Source organism: Mustela putorius, unplaced genomic scaffold, assembly GCF_011764305.1.
Source record: "Mustela putorius furo isolate JIRA1106 unplaced genomic scaffold, ASM1176430v1.1 tig00003859_pilon_pilon_pilon, whole genome shotgun sequence".
Classification (NCBI taxonomy): domain Eukaryota; kingdom Metazoa; phylum Chordata; class Mammalia; order Carnivora; family Mustelidae; genus Mustela; species Mustela putorius.
In genome coordinates, this window is record NW_025422011.1 from 30,234,918 (window position 1) to 30,262,704 (window position 27,787).

The window sequence follows — 27,787 nt, forward strand, 5'->3', positions numbered from 1 at the left end:
TCCTAGCTCAATGAAGCGTTGATTATTACATTTCTTTGGAGACTCATAAATGATATCATTACCTCCACTTTATAGGTGAGTAATATAAAACTCGAAGAGTTTAAATAACTTGCTTCAGAGCACATAGCCAATAACTGAGAGATTAATACCATAGCCTTTAGAATCTCTTCACCCAAATATCTATAGAAACCACAATTTTCAGCTAGGCTGTGGTTCCTCAGAATAAAGACTATCTTCCAGGTAGGTGCAGTCGCATGACTAAACTTTGACCCAGGGGATGAGAACAAATGTGTTATGTGACAGCTTCCAGGAATCCTGACACACAGATGGGGAAGGGGTATTCAGTTTCTCATGTCACCAGACTACATAACATGGGCCAAACCTCCCACTGAGAACTGGAAAAGATGGACACTGAGTGTAAAGTCAATCTTCTTGAGAGCATTGGAAAGCTAATAACACAGGGCCACAGTCTCGGAGAAGAAGGGACCCCAGAGAGGCAAGCCCATCACTTGGGACTACTTTCAACCAGTTTGAGAAGAGAAAGCTGGGAAGCTGGGAGGTTGAGCAGTGCAGGTGCCAAGCTCACAGGGATAAGCAGACAAATGTCCAGAGGTCTCCAAACCAGGGACCTCCCAGGAACCTCCCCCTGCTTGCTTTAGTTTGGGACTTGAAAAGACTGTCCTTTGGTAGACAAAGAGAAAATACAGGCGTTTACATTAAAAAGCACAACTGAGAAAAATTGTCAATAGCGGACCCAAACTGAAATAAAGTGTATGACATAAAGAAAATTATTCCAGATGGAAGCCTGGTGACACAGGGAGGAAGAAAGCACAAATAAAAGGATAAATTCAAAAGGATATTGACTAAATAAAGTAATCATAATGTCTTATAGTGTTTAAAAATATAGAAATCAAATTAAAATGCACAAGCAAAATCATTTCAATTGGAAAGTGAATAAATGGTGTTAGAGTTCCAAGGTCCAGGCACTATCTGGGAAAGAGTGAAGGTAACAATTTATATTGGACTTTGATAAATCAAGCAATCGTGTTGTAGCCTGTAGGGTAATCATGAAAGAATAGTGAAAGAGTAACTATTACTGGTAAACAATGGAGAGAAAATTGGAGTCTGCTCCATTCAGACAGATTTCATAAATCGTATTTTTGATCTGTACCTGTCATATTTAAGCAGCTTGTCTTTTGCATTCTGTTTCCTTTTTCTTTTGCTGTGTTACTTTTTGTTGTTGTTGTTGTTGTATAGATTAAAAGCCCAGAATATAGAGGTAACACATCTCAAATTAAGCTCAAGTCAGACTGGAAGAGGTTTTCGCTGGGGAAAGTTGTACATTTCCCAAACGTGAATACCATCTGTTATGGGCTGAGTTGTGTCCCCTAAAATATATATTGAAACCCTCACCCCAGAACCTCAAAATGTGACCTTATTTGGCAATAGAGTCATTGCAGATGCCCTTAGTTCTGTTAAAATGGGATGTGAGGCAAACCAGATGAGAATGCGCTCCCAACCCCGTAAAACCAATGTCCTTGATAGAGGAAAGTTTGAGCACAAACATGCACAGAAGAAAGATGACGGCAAGACACACAGAAGACAGACAGCCACTGAGATTATGCTTCCATAAGCCAAGGGATGCTTGGGGAGGCTTAGAAGGAAGCATTGAGGGAACACACCTTCATTTTGGACTTTTAGCCTTGAGAACTGTAAGAGATTACATTTCTGTTATGTTAAGCCAACCAGCTTGTGGTCCTTTGTTATGGCTGCCTACCAAAATAATACATGTCTAAGGGACAAATGTCCCTTAGATCATGAAGAGGGTCCTACAAAGGGTCTGGATCTTAATTAATAATCAGAGTTGTCTGACCACATCAAAGCAGAGGAGGCTGGTTGCAGAGTGGGGGTGCTGGGCAAGGGTGCTGGTGGTGAAGAAAAGCCAGCCAGAGCCTCCTGGGGGACTTCTTTGATCACTGAAAGTGAAGAGAGCTCTCCGGATGAAAACAATGTGTGAGAGATAAAATGGCTCTGGAGTGGGACACTTAAGTAAGAACTCTTAAGGGAGTGTGCCTCTTGGGAACTCTGGGATATTAGCAGTGGCCTCTGAAGGCCAGGCTGCCAGCGAGCACGTCCTTCAAGAGCGATGCTTGCATGGGGTAAGGCAGCCAGATGGCAGGGTGGGGGGTGGCCGAGTGAGGAAAGCCCTCGGGGCAGGGAAAGTTGAAAGACCTAGTTGGTTTGTGACAGGGGAACTGAGGGTGGGGTGTTGTCAAAGATCACACAGGACGATGCCATTCAAACGGCCAGTGATTCAGCCATGGCAGAATGTGTCCCAAGATCTTTGAGACAGGTGGCCTGCTTATCTATCCTTTTAGAGTCCAGTAATGAACTGTAGACATTAGTGGGGGATTCATCACCTGGGCATGGTAGCTGAGGGCCAACTACATGCACAGATGGGGCCCTAAAATCAGTGGCTGCTACTTGAGTAGTCTAACAAAGGACTGGAGAACACTCTAGAAGAACAGCAAAAGGGGCAGAGCTTTTAAGCAGAGAAAGCAGTGATCAGACACTTCAGACACAGCCAGACAAGAATTCCTGGAGTCCCAGTGATTCTGTTTGTGTGTGGTCCGTGTCACAGGCCACGAATATTACTCCCAAGTCTCCCTTACCCTTTCCCATGCAGGCGTGATTGGAGGAGCAAGGTCACGGTTGTCACGGTTGTAATCGGTTGTAATCCACCTTCCTCCCACACCTGCCTCCAGACTCCTATGGCCTGGAGGAACAAGTCTCCACTCCCATCTTCGCTTGGGATGTTTCCTTGTAGGGAGGAAGGTGATAAATATTACATCTAGCCATGAGCTGGAAGCCAGTCACCATGGCCAGATGGTGTTTTCAGGGTGTACTTGAGAAACCGTTGACCAAAGAAGTCAGCAGAGCCCAGCTTAGAGACACAGAGCCCCAAAAGGGATGTGACAATGCTCTGGGAAGTGTGGTCCCTGGCCTAGCTTACAACTTCTACCTCCTCTCGTGGGAACTGCCCCCATTCTTCCCTGTTCTGCTGAGATTTGAGATGTCGTTTTCTGCTTCTGCTATTGGGATTAGAAAAGTTCAAGATTCACCATGGCCATTCCAATGACAAAGGCATATTCTGGCCAATCCCATTTTAAAACTGGAGCCTAAGTACAGCAGACAGACTCTTGCAAGGAACCTGGGAGGGAGGGAGGAAGGGAGGCAGGGTCAGCTCCATTTCATAGACGAAGACATCCAGGCATAATCGAGGTGTCCAGTGAGCAAAGGCAGAACTGGAACTTGAGCTCTGAAATAGAGACTCTTAGCTCCAGTTACCATGTCTGGAATGATCACCCTTGTTGGGTTTTTCTTGAGCTATCTTTTCAGATCACACACTTAAGGTGTTGGGACTACTATACATAAACACACATGCATTTCTCCCAAACTCTTATGGGAACATTTTCAATTATTCTGGGGATGGGAAAGGAACTAAATTCAGATGTATTCCAACCTACTGTCTCAATAACAAGTTATTTGGTTCCATTTCACCCAGGACCATGAGTGCTGTTTTTTGGTGACTTCTGTCCTACTCCTCTCTATCTGCATGACCTAAGGACCTACAAAAACCAGCTGGTCCCCAAGACACTCCATCTGCCCTCACCTTCTCCCACCCTTCAGTGCTATGTTCTTGCTCCCCAACCCTTGAGACCTGGGATTTGATGGTGTCGTGCCATGCTTCTCTATTTGGGCCCCAAAGGTGTCCTCGAGGTCCACGGCAGTGTGTCAGGGGCGTTTGGTAACCTGGGATAAACAAGATGCATCTTTCTAGAGTATCATGCTTATTGAAGATTTTTGTGAGGGGTGGTGGAGGTTAGGTAACAAAAGATGCTCTAGAAGATGGTTGTCATGTTAGAGTATAGCTAGATGCAGGTTGGAAGGAAACACAAGGCACGCCAAAGGGGTGGCTTGGGCTTCCATGCCTAGTTTCCCCTGAGCAGGGCTGGGCAGAGAGCTGCTGGGGGAGAGTGACAATGGGAACCAATCTAGGAAAGGAAGGGAAGGAAGCAGCAGGTGCAGGTCTGGGTGAGGACACAGGGTAAGGCTGCACAGTCTGGTGGTCGAGGGCCCAGGTTCTGGAGGCCAACATCTGGGTCTAGCCCTAGTTTCACTCCTTTGTACCTGGACAACCAAGTCAACTGAGCCTCTGTGGCTCAGTCTTATCCCCAGAATGGGCTATCTGAAGGATTTTGCTTCCAAGATTAAATGGAATAATGCACTCACAGAGCTTATTACAGCACGTGGCAGGTGAGGTGAGCTGAATTCACAGTACCCAGCACCACGATCAGGGTGAGAGGGCTCCTCGGGGGAGCCCTGACAGCATTGGTTGGGCTTTTCATTTTTCTAGAAACAAGCTGGGAAAGGGAGTGAGCATGACACTACCACGCATGCCCGGAAAGCTGAGGGCTGGTGAGTTGCAACGAACGGGGCCAGCTAAAGGTTGAGAGTCTGTGGCTCTGAGAGCCAGAGGAGGGCAGATGAGCCACAGCACGAGCACAAGAACATTTGTAAAGTGCCATCAAAAGTGTCTGGCCTTAGCTGCTGCTTCCCCTGCTGTCGATATGTTAGTGCTTGCAAAATAGGGGCTCTTATCTGCAGTTATGTTTACTTTTTGTTAATATTCAATGGGAAAAAGTAGATCATGGCAAATATTCCATCAGCAGACAAAGCTTTTCAACAATGGGGAAACTCAGTGTGAAATGCTGGGGACTGGCCACTTGGCTAACCTGATGTGGCAATTCTGGTGGATTGTGCTGCCACATTTCATGAAAATTTGCATTCACTGGGATTAAGAACTGAAACAAATAAACTTGGTCTTGAAAGTATGCATTGAAGAAAGAGGCCAATTCGGTGTAGGCGGGAGCATTCCTGCTGAGCGAAAGGAATACAAAATCAGGCCAGGCCAGGTGAGAAGGTAAGAGGAATTGGGAGGTGGAACCAGAATTGGCTCCTTATCTCCCCTTCCCCAGCTCTGAGGGTCACTTTCTTTGCTGGAACAACAGACTCGAGGCAATTCACTCCTCTTCCCATTCCAGTCTGATCCACTGGCGAGGTAAGTCCTTCCAGGTGCCCCAGTGGGAATAAAGCATCCAGCTGTTAATTCACAGTCTCCCCCATGAAATCAAAGCTTTGCCCTGGTCCTTTCGAAGAAAGAAATGGAATGGATGCTGCCCTCGGAAGTGCCAAACCAAGCCCACAGGAAAACGTTGTGATTGCTTTAACAGAAAACCATTTATTTTTGGTTCATTTCAGTATTTATAGCAGCGTACATGTAACGCTTTTCAGTCCACATGAATAGTTTCCAATGCTTGGAGCAAATTAATCTTTTACAAGCTACTCAGCAGTGAGGTTAGAAGATAAACAGTAGGTGAGATAGTACACGCTCCCCTGTATGTGAACCTTCTTATTACAGTAAACTCCATTCGAGCTCACCATGTCCAATGACTGCCACTCACTCTGTTCATGTGGCAGCCCCAGCTGTCCCCTGCCACCTCTGCCCTGCTGAGGCGCTTCTCTGATCAGCCACCTGGGTGGGACTTACTGCCATTTTCAGTTTGGAAGGAAAAGCCTGTAAATCTGCTTCCCGGGAAGACAGACATTGCTGAATTGTCATTTGCCTCCAGAATGCAGAAAACATCAATTTCATTGCAGCTCATCAGAGTTGGAAACACCTGCCACTTCCTTTCTCGGTTGCAATTAACATGCTGCATCTCAGCATTGATTGATTCCAAGCAGACTGACACTGCCCAAGTCAAGGTTTAAAGGAAACGGTAGAAGCTGGTATTACTTTTCACAGTTGTAGAAACGAACTTATTTTAATTGCCACAGGAGTGCTGCGGTTGTTGGGGTTTAAAGTCCTTATGCTTGAGACAAATGTGAGTAGACTAAGCTGATGCTTATAATAAAAAGTTATCTTTGTATTTATTTGGGAGTGGTACTTGTTTATTTATTTGTTTATTTATTTATTGTTTGTTTGTTTATTATTCTTTGCATTTATTTGTGAGTGGAGTGGGGGACGAATATTCTTCCCTCATGCCAGTATCTGCTCTGGGCAGCACGACCCCACAGGCAATCAGAGAATGTTTGTTAAACGCATAGATCAACCAACAAATAGTTTGGAAGAGGAAGCTTAAGAACTGTCCTCTCCGTCCCTCTTATGTTAAATCCTTACCTTGCGACCATTGTGAGCCCTTCAGTTTAACTTAGAAGCTGTGCGAGACTGTCTCTAACACATGACCCGAGGCTGGGGCTTTATGTCTCATCCAGAGCCCTACGTTGTCCGGCTTTGATCATGAGTGCTCTTTTATGGGACAGAAGAAGTTGTTTTCATCATAATCCTTCCTACTCGTATTGTGTTAAAAAAAAAAAAAACCATCTTTAAAATGTACAGTATTTTACATTTTGAGGGTCTTACAACATTCTTTATTTGTGAATAAGGAATGGAACTATGGAAAATAATTCAACAACCACATTATTTATGTCCTTTTGGAAGTGTTCGTTGAAACTGTCACGTACCGCCAAGCTGAAAGCCATCGTAAGTAGAAGGCTGTTACGTACGAGGTTTATGTTCCAACTTGGCCAGATAAGACTCAGCTTTAAACTACAAACAGTCTGCAGAAGAAAAAGTGAACAAATTGCTTCCCTCGTCTATTAACAGAAGACGAGGGCCAAGAAACACCTTCTTTCTTGGCCCTCTTGGGAGAACCTTTCTTTTAGATGAAAACAGAACAAATTAAAATAAGTGGCAATTCTTTTTATAACAACAACCCAGACACTATACATGTGAGCAGCCTCTGTGAAATGATAGCACGCTTTCACATAACTGACAGAAAAGAATGGGTTTGGATATTTCTGAACATTCTAGAATAAAAACCGAAGTTCTGTATCTCTCTTCTTTAAATGAATTAAAATTCCTGAGTATCCATAGTCTTAACTTTAAATACCTAATGACTGAAAATGTTATTTTCACTACCTCTATAAATCTTTAATACGCTGCAACTCACTGTCCCCAACAACTGGGTTGTCTGTTAAATAGCTTATATACCAATATCTTAGAGCCCGTAGTATAACACAGGAAAACCAGAAATAGGAGGAAATCCTATTAGCAATTTCCACCAAATATATAAATAAATAAAAATAAATAGCCATAAATGGCACAGTTTTGATAGCTTGATGCTTGCACATATTCCCTCATAGAAGAATTCATGCACTAAAAGATCTGATTCTTTTTTTAAAGAAAGGAAAAAGGAAGAGGAAGGAAGGAAAGAAAATAGGAAAAGAGAATTGCAACCTTTGGAATTTGGTATGCCATGGAAAGTTTCCATTTAACACCTCCCCGAGTGTGGGCGGGCTTGGGAAACCCAGTTACATTTCTAATTTCCGGCTTGTCGGCTGGCCAGATTGGCATGCGTGGACAGCATCTCAGTCAGAAGTGGTTCACGGTCAACTTACATTGAGGAAAGTTAGGTCTCTGGTCAGAGTCAACTGTCGCAAAGCACCTTCTGTTCAGCGACCCATTTACACACTTGCAGAAATGAGAGAGGCCAAACACGTAACAAAGAGTTCCTCAGTCCATCTCTTGTCAGTGACAGACTGAATCTTCAAAGAATCCCACTGAGGGAAAAACAATCAATTTCTGACAACAGATCGCTATGTAAAACATGGTTCGCATGGGACCCATCAGAAGGGCCCAGGAATCCCTCGTCAGTGCACCAAACTCCATCTCTTGGCTTTCTTTTCACATTGCAAATGTCATTTAAAAAATCCACGACCCAGTCTGGGATTTGGTCCCTACATTTGGTAAATGGGGTCATGGCACTCCGCTACCTGGGGGAAGTCAGAAGTGATTTCATCCTTGTCCCATGGAGTTCTGAGGGGATCCCTGGACAAAGTGTTGGAGATGCTTGTCTTTGGACCCGAGAAGACCGCCTTCGGGAAGCATCCTCATCTTGGATCTCTAGTGGGTGTGCTTTCGGTAGCAGCACCTGCCTCAATGACACTTTATCAACAAATGAGTTTCCCTTTTGCCATCACCAATAGCCATGTAAGAAAAGCACTGGAAAACTATTCATCTTATAGAAATTCTTTTCACTATGTTCCAGGGGCAGAGTTTTCTTTCCTTTTCTCTTTCTCTCTCTTTTTTTTTTTTCTGTTTTGTTTTTTAAACAAAATTAAGGCTAAATGTTGTCTTCAACTCTCATTGCTTATGTATATAATATTAAGGCTTACAAATACAACTGGTAAATTAAATCCAGGATTGAATTAACACCTGCTATATGAGTTATTTGCTTTATGTAACCAGTAATCTCAAGGTTTCTCCTTTTTTCTCTGGAAACACAATTTAAATATTAACCTAATCTTTAAACTGCGGCTGCTTCTTTCTGACATTTGGAAACCGGTCATCCATGCAAAAAAAAAAAAAAAAAAAGGCAAATATGGATATATTAATGAAAAGGCAGCTTCTTAAAAACCTGGAGACGTGTAACTCAATGAATTGGGAAGATAAATGGTAAAGGCAGCAGGAAAGTCGATCTCCGAGTCCCCTTCTCGGGAAAACAATGCTGGTCATCTGCCAAGGTCACCTCCAATGTGAGACCTGCCAGAGGGACTGCTGATCTCATAACAGTCTTTGTATTTTCTTCATTAGAATCTCTGGAAGGGTCTCGGGCAGCTGTACTCCAGATGGGAGAATTTTCATGTTTAAGAAAAGATGGCAATAGGGCATCGCTTAAGTTCCAAGTATCCCAGCTCCTGCCAAAGGAATCGTGAGTGCGTGGGGTGTTCCTGGCCCCATCCGTCCTCAGCCAGCATCCAGGGGGCGCCCCGTGGGCCTGCTCATGTCCTGCTCAGCTGATAGCCCCTGGAGAATATGAAGCTTTCAAAGTGCTGGTCTTCAGCCTTTTCTTTTATGCGCTGCTCCTCTAAGGAGTCCACGAGTCTGTCCCTTTGTTCAATCACTTGCATCATCTCGCTGAATATTTCTCTCTCCTCGTTCAGATCATTCTCATCTTTCTGGCTCTCTAAAAAACAAAAAAGGAAAAGCGTGAGACCTCAGGTAACGTTTGGCCCAGGGAGAGAGCTCTTGGCGTGGACATTTCTTGATTGTTTTGGACTTGTTTCTGCCTTTTAATTTCCACGGAGAAAACAAGGAATTGAATTTAACACCAGGGGACTGTTCTTGAAGCCACAGATTCGTAAGGACTGTGCTCTGTGTGGCAGTCGGCTCAGTTTTCATCTTGGGGCTACAGATAAAGCAACAGGGGGAAATCCCTTTGTGAGGGAAAGAGTATCCACCAAGGCTGACCTAGTCCTCCAGCCTCCTCTCCCCCGCAAAAAAGAAACCAAACAACAAAAAGGCTGTTTCCCCTAAACATGTCTGAACTGCAGCAAAGAAATCTACGTGCAAAGTTCTGAGTAAGCCATCTGCATCAGCGGCTACAATTTAATACAGAGAATCCTTTTCTTCCTGTATAGTTCATGACAAATTGCAGCCTTTGAGTGGAGACCACGCAGGAGCAAAGCAAGACTCCGGTTGGCCAATGGGACTGTATCTCTAGCCTGTGACTGTGTTTTCCCTTTTGCCTTCAGAGTACAAGAGCTTCTTCCTAATTGGCCTGATGCCTCCAATTGCCTGGGGGACACGAGATGGCTGCAAAAGGAAAGCAAGAGTAAGAAACAGGTAGTAATGGCTTTCCGACAGTCAAAAGAGATGTCAAGGCAGATGGAAGTCTTGTCATCCAGACTACTGCCTTGGGAGAGGACATTACATTAAATACTTTCGCCCCTTCCCTTCAGCAAACTGGGGACTAGGCAGTGAGCCTGATCCTGGAGCAGCCAAGGGCCTCTGTTTCTCGCAACAGGATTAGTTCTGAGGACAGGGTCAGGAAGAAGGTATACATGACAAAAGGGAGATGGAAAAGCATCATTTTCTTTCCACCGCATGTTTTATGGGAGAGAGAAGAGAAGCAGAGGATGCTTGCCCTGTGCTCCAGCCTCTCTATTCTGGGCCAAGAAATGTCATACCATTTGATGGGAACACTGGGGGCCAACGGATTCTTACCCTGCCCCTCGGATGGAATTCTGGGAAGAAGCCGGCTGTGTGAACATGGGGCAGTACATTGTGGTTGGGGAGAGAAGGGTCTGAGTCTGGCTTTCCAGCTCTCCATCTGCTGTGTATGGCCCAGGTGGGACCCAGAAGTGCCCACCAGTCCCGGAGCCATCAAAGGAAGCTGTTCAATAGGCCCCCAAGAGGGCTTCCCCATGTTGAAGAGTGATATGGTCCCACAGTAGAGACATGTGGCCAAGCTGAATGGAGGAGGTGCCAGGGAACGCCATCAGGCTCCAGGCACACCGAGGAGGGCCCAGGCTAGGGCGGATGCCAGCCACACTCCTTAGCTGCAAATGCCAACAGAGAGAATGGCAGCCCAATGACTGGACAGCTGTGTGGGGGCTCAGCCAGTCAAAGCAACCAGTACAGACAGCTAATACCTCAAATTCACACAAACCTACCTTGGGCTTCCCTGGCCTCAGGGAGAAGAACAGAACAGAAGGAAAAGGTTGCCATCTCCAAGACTGAGCATTTTCATCCCAAAGAGACTGAGCTCTTCCTACACGGACTGTCTAAATTATTCCATCAGACTGAGTTTACTAGAGAGAGATACATTTCTTTTCTTTTCCTTTCCTTTTTCTTTTCTTTTCTTTCTTGCTAACTAGGGGGATAAAGCTTTTATGGAAGATGAGCTCAGGTATAGTCAAAATGAAGAAGATTTGGGGGGGGGGTATACCAGAGAGGAGTGAAGAAATGTATGATCCTCGATCTTCACGAAAAATAAAAAAATAAAATAAATAATAATAAAAAAAAAAGGGACGCCTGGCTGGCTCAGTTGGTTAAGCAGCTGCCTTCGGCTCAGGTCATGATCCCAGCGTCCTGGGATCGAGTCCCACATCCAGCTCCTTGCTTGGCAGGGAGCCTGCTTCTTTCTCTGCCTCTGCCTGCCACTCTGTCTGCCTATGCTCACTCTCTTTCTCTCTCTCTCTGACAAATAAATAAATAAAATCTTTAAAAAAAAAATTCTTTTTTTTAAAAGAAAATTCAAAAGTGGCTCATTGGGTCTGTTGGTGGTATTTATTTTGCCACCCTGAAATGGAGCAAATTGAAATTTTTATTAAATGTATAAATCAGATATTATGTTGTATATTTTGTTCATCTAGGTATATCCCAGTGTTGGTCCTTATTTGGTAGTTAACACAGAAAAAAAGCTTCTCTCTCTCTCAAAGTCAGCTTCTCATCAGGGGACTCATCTGAGTCCATCTGACAAATACAAACGACGTATACCAATTTTATCTGTTCTGTATAGTGAGTGCAGCCCTGTAAGGATTTTGCTAGAAAAAGAATTTTTGGCTATGAAGAAAGTCCACAGATCACTACTACATGGGAAAGAGCAGGCGCCCCTGAGTCTGTGGTGGTTTGTTCCGGAACCTTAGCCCCCTTACCACTTACCTCGCGCATGCCAAGCGTGCTGAGATTTCGTTTCTAAACTGTAAAATGGGGATAAAATGCCTAAGTAAAAATAACCATGATGATGACTAATATTTACTAATATCCAATATTTACTAGGTGCTTGCCCTGTACCAGGCAACCCCATAGGGAGGTGCCATGTTTGGGCCATGAGGTATAAAGAAATCATTGAACTTGTCCTTTCAGACCTAGGTCTAAGGCACAAACAGTGAATATGCCTGGTGTGCTAGAGCCAATGAACACATAATGAAGAGAGCAAGTCAACTGAATTCATTTCCATTCTCCCTCCTTTGTGGTGGTGATCATTTTCTCACGTGTGCCCTGGCCTGGCCCACGGGGGAAAGGTTGTTTCTGGTACCAAGTCTAGTGCCCCGCAGAATGAGGCCCTCCTTTGTCAGGCACCTGTGTCCTGGCCCTCATCTTGGTGTATGACAATCCCATCTGCACACTGGCTTCTCCAGATCCCAGGGCAGGGGAGCTCTTCTCCATGCACCAGGCCCATACTAGACTCCCAGCAAATATTTCTAAACTGAATAGAGGGGGGAGTGAATGAACGATTTGGTTCTCTTAGCTGGTGCGACGGAGTCCAATGCTGCCCTCATAGGCCAGATGAACGAAGCCAGCCAGAGCGTCTCGCTGGGCAGCCGGTAGGCTTCCCCCTCTCCAGCCTCTCTCTCCACCTCCAGGCTGCTCACACAAGGTGGGAGGGGTGCCCTGCGTTGGGATTTGGGGCGTGCTCTGAGCAAGTGCCTTTCTAGGGAAAAATATCCTTCACAGGTGTCTAAACACATATCCCTGTACTCACCCTCCTTGAGCATTTTCTGTCTTAATTTCTGTTCCAGTCTGCTTTGTTGATCTTCCAATTCTAATTCTTGGGCCCTGGGGGTAAGAAAATGTTCACACCTTGTAAATACTGAAGATCTGCCTAAAATAGTCAGTAAGCTCAGTGACTATAGTTACTATATTCTTTTTTATTTCTTTTTAATTAAAACTGGGGTCTTGGAATATCTCTAAATGGAAAGGTCTGGGGCTGAAGGAGCTGAGAAGGGCTGATGGGTTCTGCTGAAGGCCAGAGATGAAGGAGCAGCTGAAGGTTGGGATGTGATCCCAGGGGGCATCTGGAAGGCCACTCAGGCCGCCCTCTGGGGACGGATCATTAAGAAAAGGATAGTATAATCTGGGGGAGAAGCAATGACAATCTGAAACTCTTTTCTCTTTTAGGGGCAACATGACTTCGAGTATTGCCTCTAACAGCTCCCAGATCTCTGATTGTGGTAAACAACAAAACCAGGAGGAGGAGACAGGAGACATTTGTTCAGGCAGAGCCATAACCTCCGCATAGCTCTCCGTCCGGTGGTAGGAGATGTGCAAAGAAGAGTCTTTGATGCTTTTGGAGTCATCAGGCTGGGGTCTCTGTGCTTCCGCCAGTAGAAACAGCAGAGTCAAGGAGTGAAGTTCGTTCTCGGTGAAGGTCAGTTAGGCACTTCTTGACCTTTCGATGCCTGGGGCTATCCGACATGTGGGCAAGGGGCCCACATGCCAGGCCGTGTGTAATGTGGAGGTTCCCCCCTTTGGAAACGCAACTCTGGAGCACGTAGGAGAAATCAGGACCACACACAGATGTTGTGGGGGTCAGAGATGGTGGTTGAAACCCTGTGATCCCTAAAAGGAAGACTACAGAGAAAGGAAAGTTTGAAGACAGGAGCTTGGAAATGCCTACACTGAGAAGCCAAAAAAAAAAGAGATGTAGCCAGGAAGGAAGCCATCTGAGCTCTGAAAAGCGATCAAAACAAGTGAAGCAGCATCACAGAAACCCAGAGGAGAGAGTTTTGAGAGAGAAAAAAGAGGCTGAGGTGAGAGAGGCTCACTGCTACAGAGACACCCAAGTGGGGAAGGGCTGGGAATAGGGCCTCTGTTTGACAGCACCTGGCCTTCCCTTCCAGCCCCTCTCGCCGTGTGCATGGAGCTGCCACAGCTTTGGGGTCATTTTTCTGTGCCCTGCTGTTGCTGGGACTGTGGTCCGCTCATTCTTCTTTCCACTGTACTCAGCACAGTTCCTGATACAGAGGATGTGTTGGATATGCTTTTGTGGAATGAACGTTGTGATTCAGATCTGGTCCAGAGGCAGATGGTAGGGTTGTGTAAAAAGGGCTTTGCAGTCAGGTGGACAAGGATAGGTGTTGCTCGGAGTCTCAGCACGTGTATCAACTTAAAAAACAGTGATCGAAAAAAATAATTGCTAAGGAAGATGCCTTCTTCCTCATTCCTGGGCATTCTTTCCATGTCCATGGTGCTCAATGATTATAACTCCTGGCCTCCTTCCCCAGAAGAGTGGAGACCACTCTTACTCTCACCCCTGGGAGAGGCAGATTTGGGAAGAAACTAGGTGAACTCAACTCACACCCTTTTTTTCTTGGGATTAGCCAGCCTGGAGCAGACCTGCCTTCTTGATTACTCTGAGCCTTGCCATAGATCTAGGGAAAGACTTCTCAATCTTGACACTATTGGCATTTTAGGCTGAATAACTCTCTGTTGGTGGTGGGAAGAGGGGCATCCTGCAAATCATACAATGTTAAGTAGCACTCTCGGCCTCTCTTCACTAGATGAGAGACCTCATCTAGATGAGCACCTCCCAGGTGTGACACCCAAATATGTCTCCAGATATTGGTGAATATCCCCTGGGGGGCAAAATGGCCCCCAGGTGAGATCCGCTGGGCTAGAGTAAAAGACTTGCCCCTAAGAAGCAAGTGGGTCCATTAACTTTTGTGATGCCATAGGGGAATATGGGTAACAATGGGGTAAGGTTAGTGCAGTGGGTTGAATGGTTACCCCAGAGATATGTCTGCATCCTGGCTTGAGTGACCTTCAACTCGGTCCCAGTGTGATGAGATCCAGCTCCACATTCTGATCTCCCAGCAGCCTGCAACCTCACATTCAGAGTCCCTCAGTATGGTAAATACTCAAGGATGTGGCCAGGCAGATCTTCCCAAGCCCTTCCAGGGTTCATACCCAGAGGCCAGAACATGCCTCCCCATCACAGGTGCATGGCTGCAGGTGCCCCCCACCCCCACCGGCCCAGGGTGGGGGACAAGGATAGACTGAGAATACCTTATCCAAATGCTCTCCAGCTCCAGACCCGTCACCTGACATCTATTTCAGCCACAGGACTCCAGAGAGAAAACAGACAACGGAAGATTCTCTGTGCTAATGCCAACATGATATGCAAGACACCAAATATCAATTTGCCTCAATCACAATTCTGTATGCACGAGGAGAAGAATTCTTGGGACTTCAACCTGGGCGGGCGAGCCACCCCTCTCCCACCCCCTTTGCTTTTAGGACTCACTGTTATCTGTGTTGCCTTACTTACATGATCAGTAGCTCCGACTCATATCGCATTAATTTATTCTTCTCCAGAGCCAGCTTAAACCATTCCTGCAAAAGCTGTGCTTCATCTTGTGTGCCTGAATCTGCTTAAGACATCAACAGCAAATGTGTTAGATTGGCGTTTCTCTCCCTGTGATCAACCTGGTTAGGAGCTGCGTTAGTGGCCATGTTTGTAGCGGAAAAAGGCTCAGCAGGTGGCAGCCCCCCGATGGCCTGTTGACGCCTCGGTTGCAGGTTGCGGTCCGACAAATCACACCCCCCTGGGCATGCTCTGGGGAAGAGGTCCTCTTGGACACCGAGGGCAGGAATCCTCTGGCTCCAACAGCCATGTAATCTTGATAACACCCTGCCATAAATGAAACTTATCCTGCCTCTGAGTATGTCCTCTGTAAAACTTCTGTATGTTTACACATCACATTCTCCACCAAAGAAAACCCTAGATACTCTCCTGGTTACTATCTCCTCCTCCCTTTCTTCTCCCAAATCAAACGATTAGTGAGTGCCCAGGTGGGGTGTGGCTCCCTTCATGGGGCTGAAACACCCACGCCACATTTAATCATAGAGGGATGGCGATGGATATTTTTAATTTTTGCACGAAGAAAAGCCAATAATGGGGAAAAAAATGTTACCAGCTCTGAGTCTCACTGGGAGAGCTAAATTCATATCTTCTTATAACTTAGATTACGACCTTTATTGAATGTAAGAATAACCATGAGAAAACTGACACTGCTTTTAGATATGCAATGCTAGATGCTAAAGGTTTAGAAGATATAATGATAAAACCTGGGTGTATTTCTAAAGTAGCAACATGGAGGTGGCTTTTTAGTATTTCACCCTGAAATGAGGACACGGGCTGTATTGCAAAGCCCATGGCCACTCTAGGAGGATTTGTACTGGAGTGTCCCATAGGCAGAGGGGATGACAGTGCAGAGGGAAGTTATACGTGACCTTGAGCCTTTACTTCTTCACTGGTTAAAGTGAACAACAAGACATGCAAGTAATGTAACAGTAATAAGCTACTGTTTATTAAGCAGTGATCACACGCAAGTCAGCGGGTTCCATGCATTACATGGGATGTCACATTTAGTCCTTGTGACAGACTCACCAGTAGGGGTGCTTATTGTCACCACTTGAGAGCTGAAGAAAGCAGAGGTTTAGAAGATTACTTTTCTTGAGGTCACAGTTAGTGAATGGCCGAACCAGGGCTTGAACTCAAGTAACCTTTATCCTAAGCCCAGGCTTTCTCCTGCTTGTATAGCACTCCCCCTCCTCCTCACTCCTTCCCTCCTTCTTATAGGCATGTAAGGTAAGTCACACCCTTAGCACATTGCCTTGTTCCTAGTAAGTCATCCATAAAAATGAGTTCCCTTGTCTCCCTGTCTTTTAAAAAAAAAAAAGATTTTACTTATTTGAGAGAGAGAAAGTGGAAGGAGAGGCAGAGGGAGAGGGAGAAGCAGGTTCCACCGAGCAGGAAGCCTGAAGTGGGGCTCCATCCTGGGACCCTGGGGTCATGACCTGAGCGGAAGGCAGATGCCCAACCGACTGAGCCACGCAGATGCCCCCCTCGCTGTCTTCTTGACCACCTTTTTGTTGATATGGACAGTTGGGTCTAGAGAGATTTTATAAAGTGCCCCAAATTACATAATTAATGGGTAACTGGTGCTATAACGCAGATCTTGACTTCTGATGAATTCATTCATTTGTCCATTTGATCCATCCATTCATCCATAAATTCACTATGTAATAACACCCATGTATTGAATAGGTATTGGACACTACTTTAGGTACTAGAGATACAGTGACAGGTAATGCTATATATCATGGGAGGGCGGCTTTTCCGGGCCAGGATATGAGGCTTCCTGAGCAAGGTGGCACTTGAACGGGTGTGTTGAAGAATGAGTAACACCTGGAGAGGAAATAATGAGGATGGGAGAGGACATTTCCAAGAAGGAACAATGTCAGCAAAGACGTAGGGATGGGACAGCGGCAGTAGAGACATAGATCAGGCAGGGCTAAGGGGGAGGGAGGGGTGCACGGTGAGGTCTGGGATGTCTGAGGATCTCATCATAGAAGCCCTTGAACATCACACTAGGATTCTCGTACTCTATGCTGTGGAACACAAAGGGACACTCAAGGTGGCTGAGTAGGATAATGTAAGTGAAGTTTTACCCAGAAAGGATTAAAAGGGAAAGAGGGAGGGAGGAAAATAAGCAATATATTATTCTTCCTTAGGTTTCTTGGGTGAGTGAGTGAATGAATGAATGAATTTATAAATATGTTGAATACCAACATCTCCTAAGTCACGTTCATGGTGCCAAGGGCAGGGATGAATAAGCATCAGTTTCAACTCTTAGGGAAACTGGGAGCTTGCAGTTCAGCAGGGAAAGCCAACACTGCACAGTCAAAAAGAATACAACATGTCCCTGCTATGACAACACAGAAGGGAATGAAAGAATAAAGTATATAGACCAGAGATCATATACAACATAGAAGTTACTTTAAACTCAGACTTGGGACCCAACTTGCACGTTTCCACCCCCCACCACGTGGGCTTGAACACTTTGCATAGCCTCCCTGAGCCTCCACCTTTTTTTATCTGTTACAGAAATGTAGTGGGATTGACTGTGCACACGAAGACCTTAACCCAGCCCTGGCAATGGCATGTGGTTTAAGCTCAATAATTATGGTAACAGTCATTTTCCAGGATGCAACTGAAAGCAAGTCTGAATCAAACAGAGTATCAACAGCTCACAGTGGAGAGACCTGCCGTGGGGCTACAGAGGTGTCTTAGCTGCCCTGTGTCTTCACTGGGCTCCTACTACCTTGCACGTGAAGGTGGTCTTTCCACACCGGCAGTGGTGAAGTCTGATGACTCCGGGTTCTATTTCTACAACTGATCTTTTCTTTCACCTGATTCAAGACTTTCTGTATCTTGTGAAATATCATCTTGTTTATTCTGTTCCGTCATAGGGGAATCTTTGGAATATTTTATCTAGCTGACACAGTCCTTGCTTTGGGATTTCTGCAGAATTGATAAATGGGCATCTTGGGCCTTTATGCAATATTGAAAAACAAAATGTCAGATGGGACTGGACCAAGAACAGAGCCATCTGGCCCATCATTAGGGACCCTTCTCAGGCTTTGGGTGAGGCTGTTCTACACACTGTGAATACACCCGATCATCCAGCACACATGTCTATATTTTGTCCATGAGGCTGTTACAGGAAACTTTGGTAAACTAATTTCCTGAAATCAAGCTTCACAATGTCTGCCATGTCCACTGGCACTACAAACCACACAACTCCACCCAGAAAAGGAAATGACATTTGTTTTCACAGCTTCTCAGTAAACACCAGTGGTTCCTAATAATCTCTAAATTTCTTTCTAAATATTCACAATTTCTTTCATAATGCTTTCTAGAATTTTGACCAGGATCAGAATTCCTATTTCTTTCCCATGTGATGTGAAACATAGAAAATATACTAGCATTCAGTCTTTGGTTCTGGAATTCTCCATGGGTTTCCAAAGACGGAGTTTACATCTACCCAATATTTCAAACACCAGGAGGTTAATTTGGTTCATTCAACCAATTCTGAGTAACGCTACACCCAAGACACTAGTCTATATACTATCTTTCACCTGGGCTTACAAACCTGAATTCATTGCTGTCTCATTTTTCTCATCTAGATTTCTCATGCAGTTTCAATTCCCTCTTCTAGATGTGTTTAACATTTCTAGATTGAGAACCATTTTCCTTGATAAAGAAAACATAAAAGCTGAGAGTTGGAAATTCTGTCTTTTTTCATCATGTAACATTACACCATCTGCCTCAGCACTGGGCCTCTCCTTTCCTTGTTGTCGATCCAAAAGAAACAGCTTTAAAGGCACTATTTTGCTATCTTTAGAGTTTTTTGTTGTTTATTTGTTTTTTGGGGTTTTTTTGCTTTTTTTTTTTTTTTAAATTCCAGATTCGGCCTCTTTGCTGCATTACACCCACAGGTTCAAGCCAGACTTTTACCCTGCATTACATGTCTCCTTAATCTCTCTTATGTGTCCTTCTAAAACGTGGTCCAAGAGAGAGCTGCCTAGCCGCACTGATTTCTACTTATGCTGCTATACTCAACAGACACAAGCTGAACTGTATTGTTCCATTCAATTTTCTTTTTTTCCCATGAAATAATTTACAATAGTTTTTTCTTTGTTTGTTTTTTTTTTGGGGTCTTCCTTTCCTCAACAGTCAAAATCACTTTGGGGGATATCTTTTTTTTTTTTTTTTAAAGACTTTATTTATTTATTTGACAGAGATCAAAGTAGGCAGAGAGAGAGAGAGAAAGAGAGAGGAGGAAGCAGGCTCCCCGCTGAGTAGAGAGCCCGATGCGGGGCTCGATCCCAGGACCCTGGAATCATGACCTGAGCCGAAGGCAGAGGCTTTAACCCACTGAGCCACCCAGGCGCCCCTGGGGGATATCTTTGAACCCGCAATTGATCCGTTTCCCTGTTGATGGAGATCTAAGTTGCTCTTCATGTTCTGCTCTGCAATATACACTTGCAAATGAACTTCTTGAATAGTATGGTATGCAAAGGGTCGGTCAGTTTCACAGCAGAAAACCGAAGTGTTTTCCAAAGAGCTATGACTGTTTTTACTCCCACTAACATTGAATAAAAAGCTCTGCTGGCTTCTTATCCTTGCCACATCCTTAGTGCTATAAAGGTTTTTAAGTTTTGCTAATTTAATAGTTTAAAATAGTTTCTCATTGTAGTCTTCATTTGCATTTTCCTAGTTACTAATGAGTATTCTTTCTGTGATATATATATTTTTATTATTTGCCCATTTTATTTTTTTAATTAATTAACACATAGTGTTATTATTGGTTTCAGAGGTAGAGGTTAGTGACCCATCCGTCTTACATAATACCAGTGCTCAGTACATCGCGTGCCCTCCTTAATGTCTATCACCCAGTTACTTCATCCTCTCACCACCAACCGCCCCCCAGCAACCTTCAGTTTGTTTCCTGAGATTAAGAGTCTCTTATGGTTTGTCTTCCTCTCTGGTTTCTTCTTGTTTTACCTTTTTCTCTTTCCCCCTATTATTCTCTGTTTTGTTTCTTAAATTCTACACATGAATGAAATCGTTTGATAATTGTTTTTCTCTGATTGACTTATTTCACTTAGCAAAATACCCTCTGGTTCCATCCATGTCATTGCAAATTATTTGCCTATTTTTATACAGGCAAATATTTGCTTCTCTATTTCTTATTGATTTCCAAGAGTTCTTTACATAGGCTAGAACACTGATTCTTTTTTGTTTATATTTGTTGCAGATGTAGTTTCTGAAGTAGCGGCTTATCTTCTCTTTTCCTTCATAGTGTCTACAGACTACCAGCTTGAGGTTAAAAAGATTCTTTCTAACTTTTCAAGTTTCATTTTTCATATTAAATCTTTCATCCTTATGAAACTGATTTGTTTGTGTGATGTAAGGCTCAATTTCATCTTTTTCCTCTGTTGAAAACCACTTGTCCCAGAATCACTCATTTCCTGTGATCTGCAGTGCTACTGCAGTCTTATACCAGGTTTTTGTACATGTGAGATTATGTTTGAATCTTTTGGTGGCTTTCAATGAAGCATTAAAATTGGCTTCATAAAGGTTCTGTACATTTTTTTGTTTCATTTTTTTCCCTAGGTACCATATGTTTTTATGCTAATGCAAGTGACATCTTTGCTCTTTCATTTTTTAATTGCTTTATGTTGAGATCTAGAAATGCAATTGCTTTTTCTATTTTAAGATTATATCCTATAACAGTCATACAGGCTCTTCTTACATTTAATAATTTATTTGTCCATTTTGGGGTTCTTCTCATGTGGATAATTCTATTATCTGGAAGCAACAAAATGTGCTTCTTCCTTTCCAAACCTTATGCCATTTTCCCCTTGTCTTACTGTACTGACTATCATCTCCTGTGCAATGTTGACTAGAAGAGGTAGTCATTCTTCTCTTATTTCTGATTTTTAAAGAAACGCTTCTAATATTTTACCACTTAACAGTGATGTTTGCTATAACATTTTCAAAGAAACCTTTCAAACTAAAAACATTTACCCTGTTCTAATTCCTTTTTTGCTAAAAGTTTTTGTCCCAAATGAGTGTTGAATTTTGTCAAATGATATTTTCTTCTTATATTGAAAAGACCATGTGATTTTCCCCTTTCATTTGTTAATATGGTGATTGTTAAATCACCCTTAGTTTGCCAAATTTTAAAATTAATTGCATTAAATATTCATTTATATTCTTTTATTTTTTTGTATCTGCCATATCTATGGTTACGTCTGCCCTTTTCAATCCTAATCTGTTTATTTCAGTATTCTGTCTTCTTTTTAAAAATCAGTTTAAGAGGGCTGCTTCTAGTCTTTTATTAGTCTTTTCAAAGAACCAACATTTGGCTTGCTTGGTCTTCTCCCTTTTACAATGAATGACTCTATTTCATTTCCTTCTGCTTATTATCTTCTTGCTTAGGTTTATTTTGTTTTTGCTTTTTCTAAACTAAATTGGAGGCTTAACTCATTAACTTTCAGACTTTCTTCTTTTCTAATAAAAGTATTTAGGGCAATACCTCTCAATAGAGTTTTCACTATATCCCCTGAGTTTTGATCGACTGTTCTCCTGTATGTAAAGGTATATTTTGGTATATTTTAAATATATTTAGATATTTAAATATATATACTTTTATGTATTATTTTTTTATATATTTAAATATTTGGAATACTTTAAATTTCCAAGTATTTTTAGAAATTTGATTTTTTCTTTGATCCATGAGAAATGTATCTTTTTTAAAAAGTTATTTATTTATTTATTTATTTATTTGACAGAGAGAGAGAGATCACAAGTAGGCAGAGAAGAAGGCAGAGAGAGGGGGGGAAGCAGGCTCCCCGCTAAGCAGAGAGCCCGATACGGGGCTCGATCCCAGGACCCTGAGATCATGACCTGAGCTGAAGGTAGAGGCTTAACCCACTGAGCCACCCAGGCGCCCTGAGAAATCTATCTTTTAACTTCCCAAACGCATGGTTTTAGAAATTATCTCTTGGCTTCTCACTTCTAAGTTAAGTACATGGTAAGTACATGGTACTATCGGATGCGGTCTGTGTAATTTAATTTCTCTGAGATTTATTTTACGAACTAATATGGTTAATTTTTATAAATCACCATGTGAACTTGAGAAGAATATATGTTCTCTATGTTTGTGGTAGAGGAATTTATAAATGTCTTTTAAATTAAGGTTATTAGTTGCATTGTTCACATTTACACCTTTGTTGGGTCTGCTTGACTGCCATTGGCAGATATTCTAAAATCTCCTGCCGCAGTAGTAGAAATTCTCCCTGTAGTTTATCTTTTTTTGTTGATGTATATATTATGAGCGTATTATTGCCAATACATACACATTTAAAACTGTGATATCTTCCTGGTGAGTTGATCATTTAAGACTTATGTAATAATATGGGGCACCTGGGTGGCTCAGTTGGTTGAGTTTCTAACTCTTGGTTTCACTCAGCTCCTGATTAGGGTCCAGGGATCAAGTCCCGCATCAGGCTCAGTGCTGGGAGCCCCTCTGGACAGAGGGAGAGGGACAAGCACAAAGTCTGCTTGTCCCTCTCCCTCTCCCCCTTCCCATGACTTGTGCTTTCTCTCTCACTCTCAAGTGAATGGATAAACAAAATCTTTTTTAAAAAATAAAAATTATGTAGTAATTTTATTCCTGTTTATTTCTAATCATCGTTTTGGTATTAAAGGCTATTTTATCTGCTTTTAATGTAATTACCTCCAGATTTTTTTTTCTCATTTCTTAAATATTTTTGTCATGGAGAATTTTAAACACATACTACCCCCAGCTGTGTTTAGTTAGTATACTTGTTGTGTATTTATATTTTATATGGATTTGCTAAACAGCATACAGTTGTCTTGTTCATTAACTTTCATTATGATTACTGAGATATTTGGAGTTCCTTCTATGTCTTACTTTGTGCTATCTTTTTATCTTTCTAAAATGCTCTTCTGTTTTTATTTGGAATTGAGTGGGGATCTTTGTTTGGCTGATTATTATTTTTAAAAATTTCTTCTCCCTTTGTTTCCTCCAACAGATTTGGAAGTTACTAATTTTATTTCCATTGTTTCAGTGTCTACATTTAAGATTTGAAAAGGTATTTTTAATATCTTAACAAAGATGACATTGTCTGAGCCTTCTTTTAAACAATATAAGGGTCCTGGGATGCTTTACTTCCAATCATTCAACTCCAAACTTGTACCTTGTATCCAGTACTTCAGTTCTGTTTTAAAAATCCATATTATTTTATATCAACAATGTTTATTTGATTTACTTACATCAAATTATTATTTTTTTATTCACTATTTCTTCTTTCATATTTCAGACCATCCTTCTGCATATATCCTTTTCTCCTTAAAGTATATTGTCTAGAATTTTGTTTATACATAGTTAACTCTATTTGAGAAAAAAAAATAAACATTTCTTTATTGTATACTTGTTCTTGAAATACAGTTTCTCTGTTATACTGTTCTAGCTTGAGAGTTGGGTTTTTGTTTTGTTTTGTTTTTAGCTGTTTGACCCTTTTACTCCACTGTCTTGTAATGCCCATTATGGCTGTTGAGAAAAGGGCAGTTAGTAAAACTTTTGTTCCCTTTTGAGATGATTTATCTTTACTCTTTATCTACTTAAAGATAATCTCTGCCCTTGATGTTCTACATTTTCCCTCATTGTGCCAAGGTACGTATGGATGTATTTCAAATTCATCTTGATTTCTGTGTCCCAGAACCTCTGTCTCTATAGGTTTTTGTCTTTCACCCACTTGCAGAAGAAGGAAGCTAACATTTATAAATGCCTCGTTGTCATGTTTCATCCATTATCTCTTCAAATAATACATGACCTTAATTTTCTCTATTCTCTCCTTCTAGGACTCTGATTGAACATGCACCACACCTTCTTGTTTCATCTTCTACATCCATCCACAAACCACACTTCCATATTTTCCATCCCCTTCTCTCTCTCTGCGCTGCAGTCTGGTTCATTTCCTCAGATATACTGTCCAATTTACTCATTCTTTCTACAGCTGTGTCCAAGCTGCTGTGCAATACATTCAATGAGATTTTAATTTCAATGAATATATTTTTCATTTTCAGACTCTCCATTAATTTTTTAAAAATACTTAAAAAAATATCTGGTCATTTTCTCAACTTTTTACTCAGAAAAACTTAAACCTAAAGGATCAAGCATTTTATTTAGTTGTTATGTTTCTTTGGTCTTCTAGTCTCATTTAGAACAGTTCCTAGATAGCCCTCCACCTTCTGTTTTTGTATAGCATTGACATTTGTGAGTTATTTTGCAGACTGTCTCTTAGTTTGCAATTGTCTGATTATATCCTTGAGGTAAAATTCAGGTTAAGCATTTCTGCCATGTATGGGATGCTGTGTCTTTCTTGGTCCATCACAACAGGAAGCTCACGATATTACATTTGACTGTGGTTACGGCTGGTCAAGGCAAAGGTGGTGTTGCCTGTCAACTTCTGTAGTGGTTTTTTTCTGCTTGCTCATTTTTCTGTGTCATCTATTTCTGCAAACGTTTGTCACAAGGACATAATATATTCGGTAACAATTTATAGTAGTTGAAGTTCTTGGCCATTTAAATTTGTGGTTTTGGCCATTCTTAGTGGCTCACTTCCTTGTGTTTTGTAGGATTATTTATTATCATCTCACAGTTTATTGAACTTAATTTGTCTGAATCCCGAGTGCATTAACTTAAGCGTGGTTTCTTTCGCAGAGGATCTGTACTTGCTGTTCAGGGAGCTGGAAGAACTGGTGTGCTGAGGACTCCCCAGGTTAGCATCGCTCCTTTTTGTCAGTCCCAAGGCTTAAACTCTAAAACCACTGATATTTATCCTTAAGGAAACCCTGGATTTCTTTTTTATGCTTGCTTCCTTCCTGGCATGTGGAAGTTTCAGCACACTTGTCTTCTTCTTCTCTTCCTTCTTCTTGGCCCTAAGAGGTTTACCTCGCTTACTTGGGAGCCAGTGGTATTTCAGAAAGCAGACTTGTGGGGAATAGGCTGTTAGAGCGTCTAGTCTACCATTCTGCTGCTCTGGGCTTCTTGGGAACTGCATTCTGTATTTCTGGCTGAGTCAGCCACTTGGTAATGTAGTTTCAAATATTTTTCCAGGTAAAGATTATTATGACCATGTTTTTTAAACCTGAGGGTTGCAAAGTTAACTTAATGGGCCACCACAAGCACTCAAAATAAGACAGACTGGAAAGCACTAGTCATTTACATGTAGCAAAATTCAATGTTATTTCTTGATGAATTGTATTCAATTATGTATTTATATGTACTAACTTGTGATATAAAATGCACGTCTTGCTGTTGTCATGGTGGTTTTTTTTGTGTAAAGAAATCCTTTAGGGCAGATAACCTTAATGTGCCTGGAATCCACACAGTGGAGAGGACTCGAGGCTTCTTCCTCAGGAAAAGAATCTCGGTGTCACCCTCACAGGGCCCATCTTTGTTGTGAGGCCCCTCACTTTCTATAAGGTGGCCACGGAGGCTGAATCCAAGGGGAACACACAATCAAAGGATAATTCCTATTTGTCGAGTAAAGCAATCTGCAGTAGACCCTGAGCCTCTCTGCACGTCTCTGCGGAGTGTGCCGAACAGCAAGTCCCTACCGTCCTCCAGCCCCAAGCCACTCCTGCAACCAGCCAAGGAGATAATTCTGAGAAGGAGGTCAGGATCCCACAGGGTGACTAGTGTACAGCTACCTGGTTCCTGGGTAGGGGCTGACTTCTTCAGTGCTTGCTATAAAGACTGCTGAGTGCCCTGGCCTGAGCTCCTGAGCTGTGGCACCATCCACCGTGTGCACAGCTGCTATCTGGGCCCACCAGGTCACATGGCCACACTCAAGTAGAGGACAACTTGTACCATGCTGCGTTCCCTCTGCTTGCTGGGCAGTGAGTAAAACACTCCCATGCTCTAATGCACTGAATTTCACTGTTTACTTTCAGCGTTTCAGCAAACCCATCTAAATTCCTGGCTTGCTTAGCCATCATTTTTGGAATCTTTTTGCTCCTGGCCATTTTCTATGAATGGCATTGGGACTCAAACTCACAAGTGCCTGATTTCAGTACCTGCATTCTTTTCAGGACACCTCATTGCTACATTACCAAGGAAAGTATCATTTCTTCTGCTCCTCAGCAGCCATCAAGATGGAAACCACAGAGTATAAGCCAAACTACTTCCCTCTTCCTGACTAGTTTAGCACTTTAATTTCTCTCAGCATAACATGTGCCCCTGCTGCCACCTACCGGCAGCCGCACACATCTGCTATTTCTTTGTAAACTCCATTTTTGTGAAGGAGAAGCCATCTGGCTCTTAGCAAACCTTCCAAACAAACAACAAGCTCAATGCAGACAACCAGCTGGTAAAACTTCCCCCAGAGTTGGTAGAGCTATAAGGGAGAAGTAATTCCCATATACTTCCCTTAGGGACAAATCTTTTCTCCTTCTAAGTTGCTCTCAGTTTCCAAGAGATTTCACCTGCTTCCATGAATTGAAAGAAATCGCAGATTCTGTGATCCACACCATCTAAATTTGGATGGTGGTCTCCTGCAAAACTGGCGAATTCCATGGCCCTAGCACTTAACACTGGCCACCACATTGATATCGGTAACAAAGCAGTGGGTAACAGCACCCTTGACCAAGAAGGGTCTAAGTGGCTGGCAAAGCGTGGCTTGTTTTCCTCCTAGAGGGTGGGGTCTGGGGGCAATCATGCTCCTGCACATCCTGGACCATCACTCTGGGCAGCTAGGAGCACCAAGGGAATCCATTCCCTTTTCCAAGGACATCATCCATCCGTGACACTTCTCCCTGCCTCCCAACACCCACCCCACAGGACATCATGGCTTATCATCCAGGGTGGGTGGTTGGATTTTTGTTTTTCTTTGTTTCCCTTTCCATGATAAAATGGGGGAACAACCCTTCCTGGGGGTGGGGGAGTTTATTTCTGACTGTTGGGAAGAAAGAAAGAAGGAATTGTTGTCACGACAATTAGGAGCTCATCAAAGCTTCATTCTGCTCATCAGCCATCGTTGCCCTCCGTCCTGCACCCCCGCATGTTCCTCTAATTCAATGCCCGCCTAATGAATAACTCCTAGGAACAAAAGAGCCTTTCAGGCTGGCGCACGTAATTATTAGAGGAGCCTTGCATAACTGTCACAGACTACTCATGTTTTCAGGCCTGTCTCTAAATTTGGTTATTCACAACCTTTATAGCTCAATATTATTGCCTAACTGTGATCATTTTCTAATTATCCTAATAATACCTATTAAATAATTCCCATTAAATCACTTGAACCAGAGCAGCACAGGCCAGCTCAAATACAACTTAACCTAATAAGGATTGGTCATTCATTAAGCACCAGGGCAATCTTTTAAAGGGGCGGAATAGAATATTAAACTGCAAAGGAATATTATTATTGCACAAATGTTATTACAAGTTGGAGTGTATTAATTTCGATGCCTGGTTTGCACATCTTCCGTTTGGTTTCCTTTGGGGCCGCTCTCCTTGACTCGACTCTTCCAGGCTCCAGCCCCGCGTTGATCTGCATCTGTCACTCGCACAAGGACAATCAAGGGAGGAAAAGGCCCATAAGCTGAACAGGGGAATTAAATTACTAAGGATGTAAAGGGAATGAAGGGAATCCATCTTCTGGCTGGGTCGACACACCTTTGAAAACAGAAGCTGGCTTTCTTCAGCTGATAATTCA

General features: G+C 42.9%; 1 protein-coding gene across 5 annotated transcripts in view; it reads right to left on the minus strand.

Annotated features, from left to right (window-relative positions):
• Nucleotides 1–5,282: 5,282 nt before the first annotated feature.
• The window catches only part of MICAL2 (microtubule associated monooxygenase, calponin and LIM domain containing 2), a 212,745-nt gene continuing 190,240 nt past the window's right edge, over nt 5,283–27,787 (minus strand). For all 5 annotated transcript variants that reach the window (XM_045065814.1, XM_045065812.1, XM_045065813.1 and 2 more), the window contains 3 exons: nt 14,958–15,057; nt 12,393–12,466; nt 5,283–9,089 (listed from right to left, as the gene is read on the minus strand). In XM_045065814.1, coding sequence (XP_044921749.1) covers nt 8,905–9,089; nt 12,393–12,466; nt 14,958–15,057 — 359 coding nt within the window. In that variant the 3' untranslated portion in view covers nt 5,283–8,904. The remainder of the gene's footprint in view (nt 9,090–12,392; nt 12,467–14,957; nt 15,058–27,787) is intronic.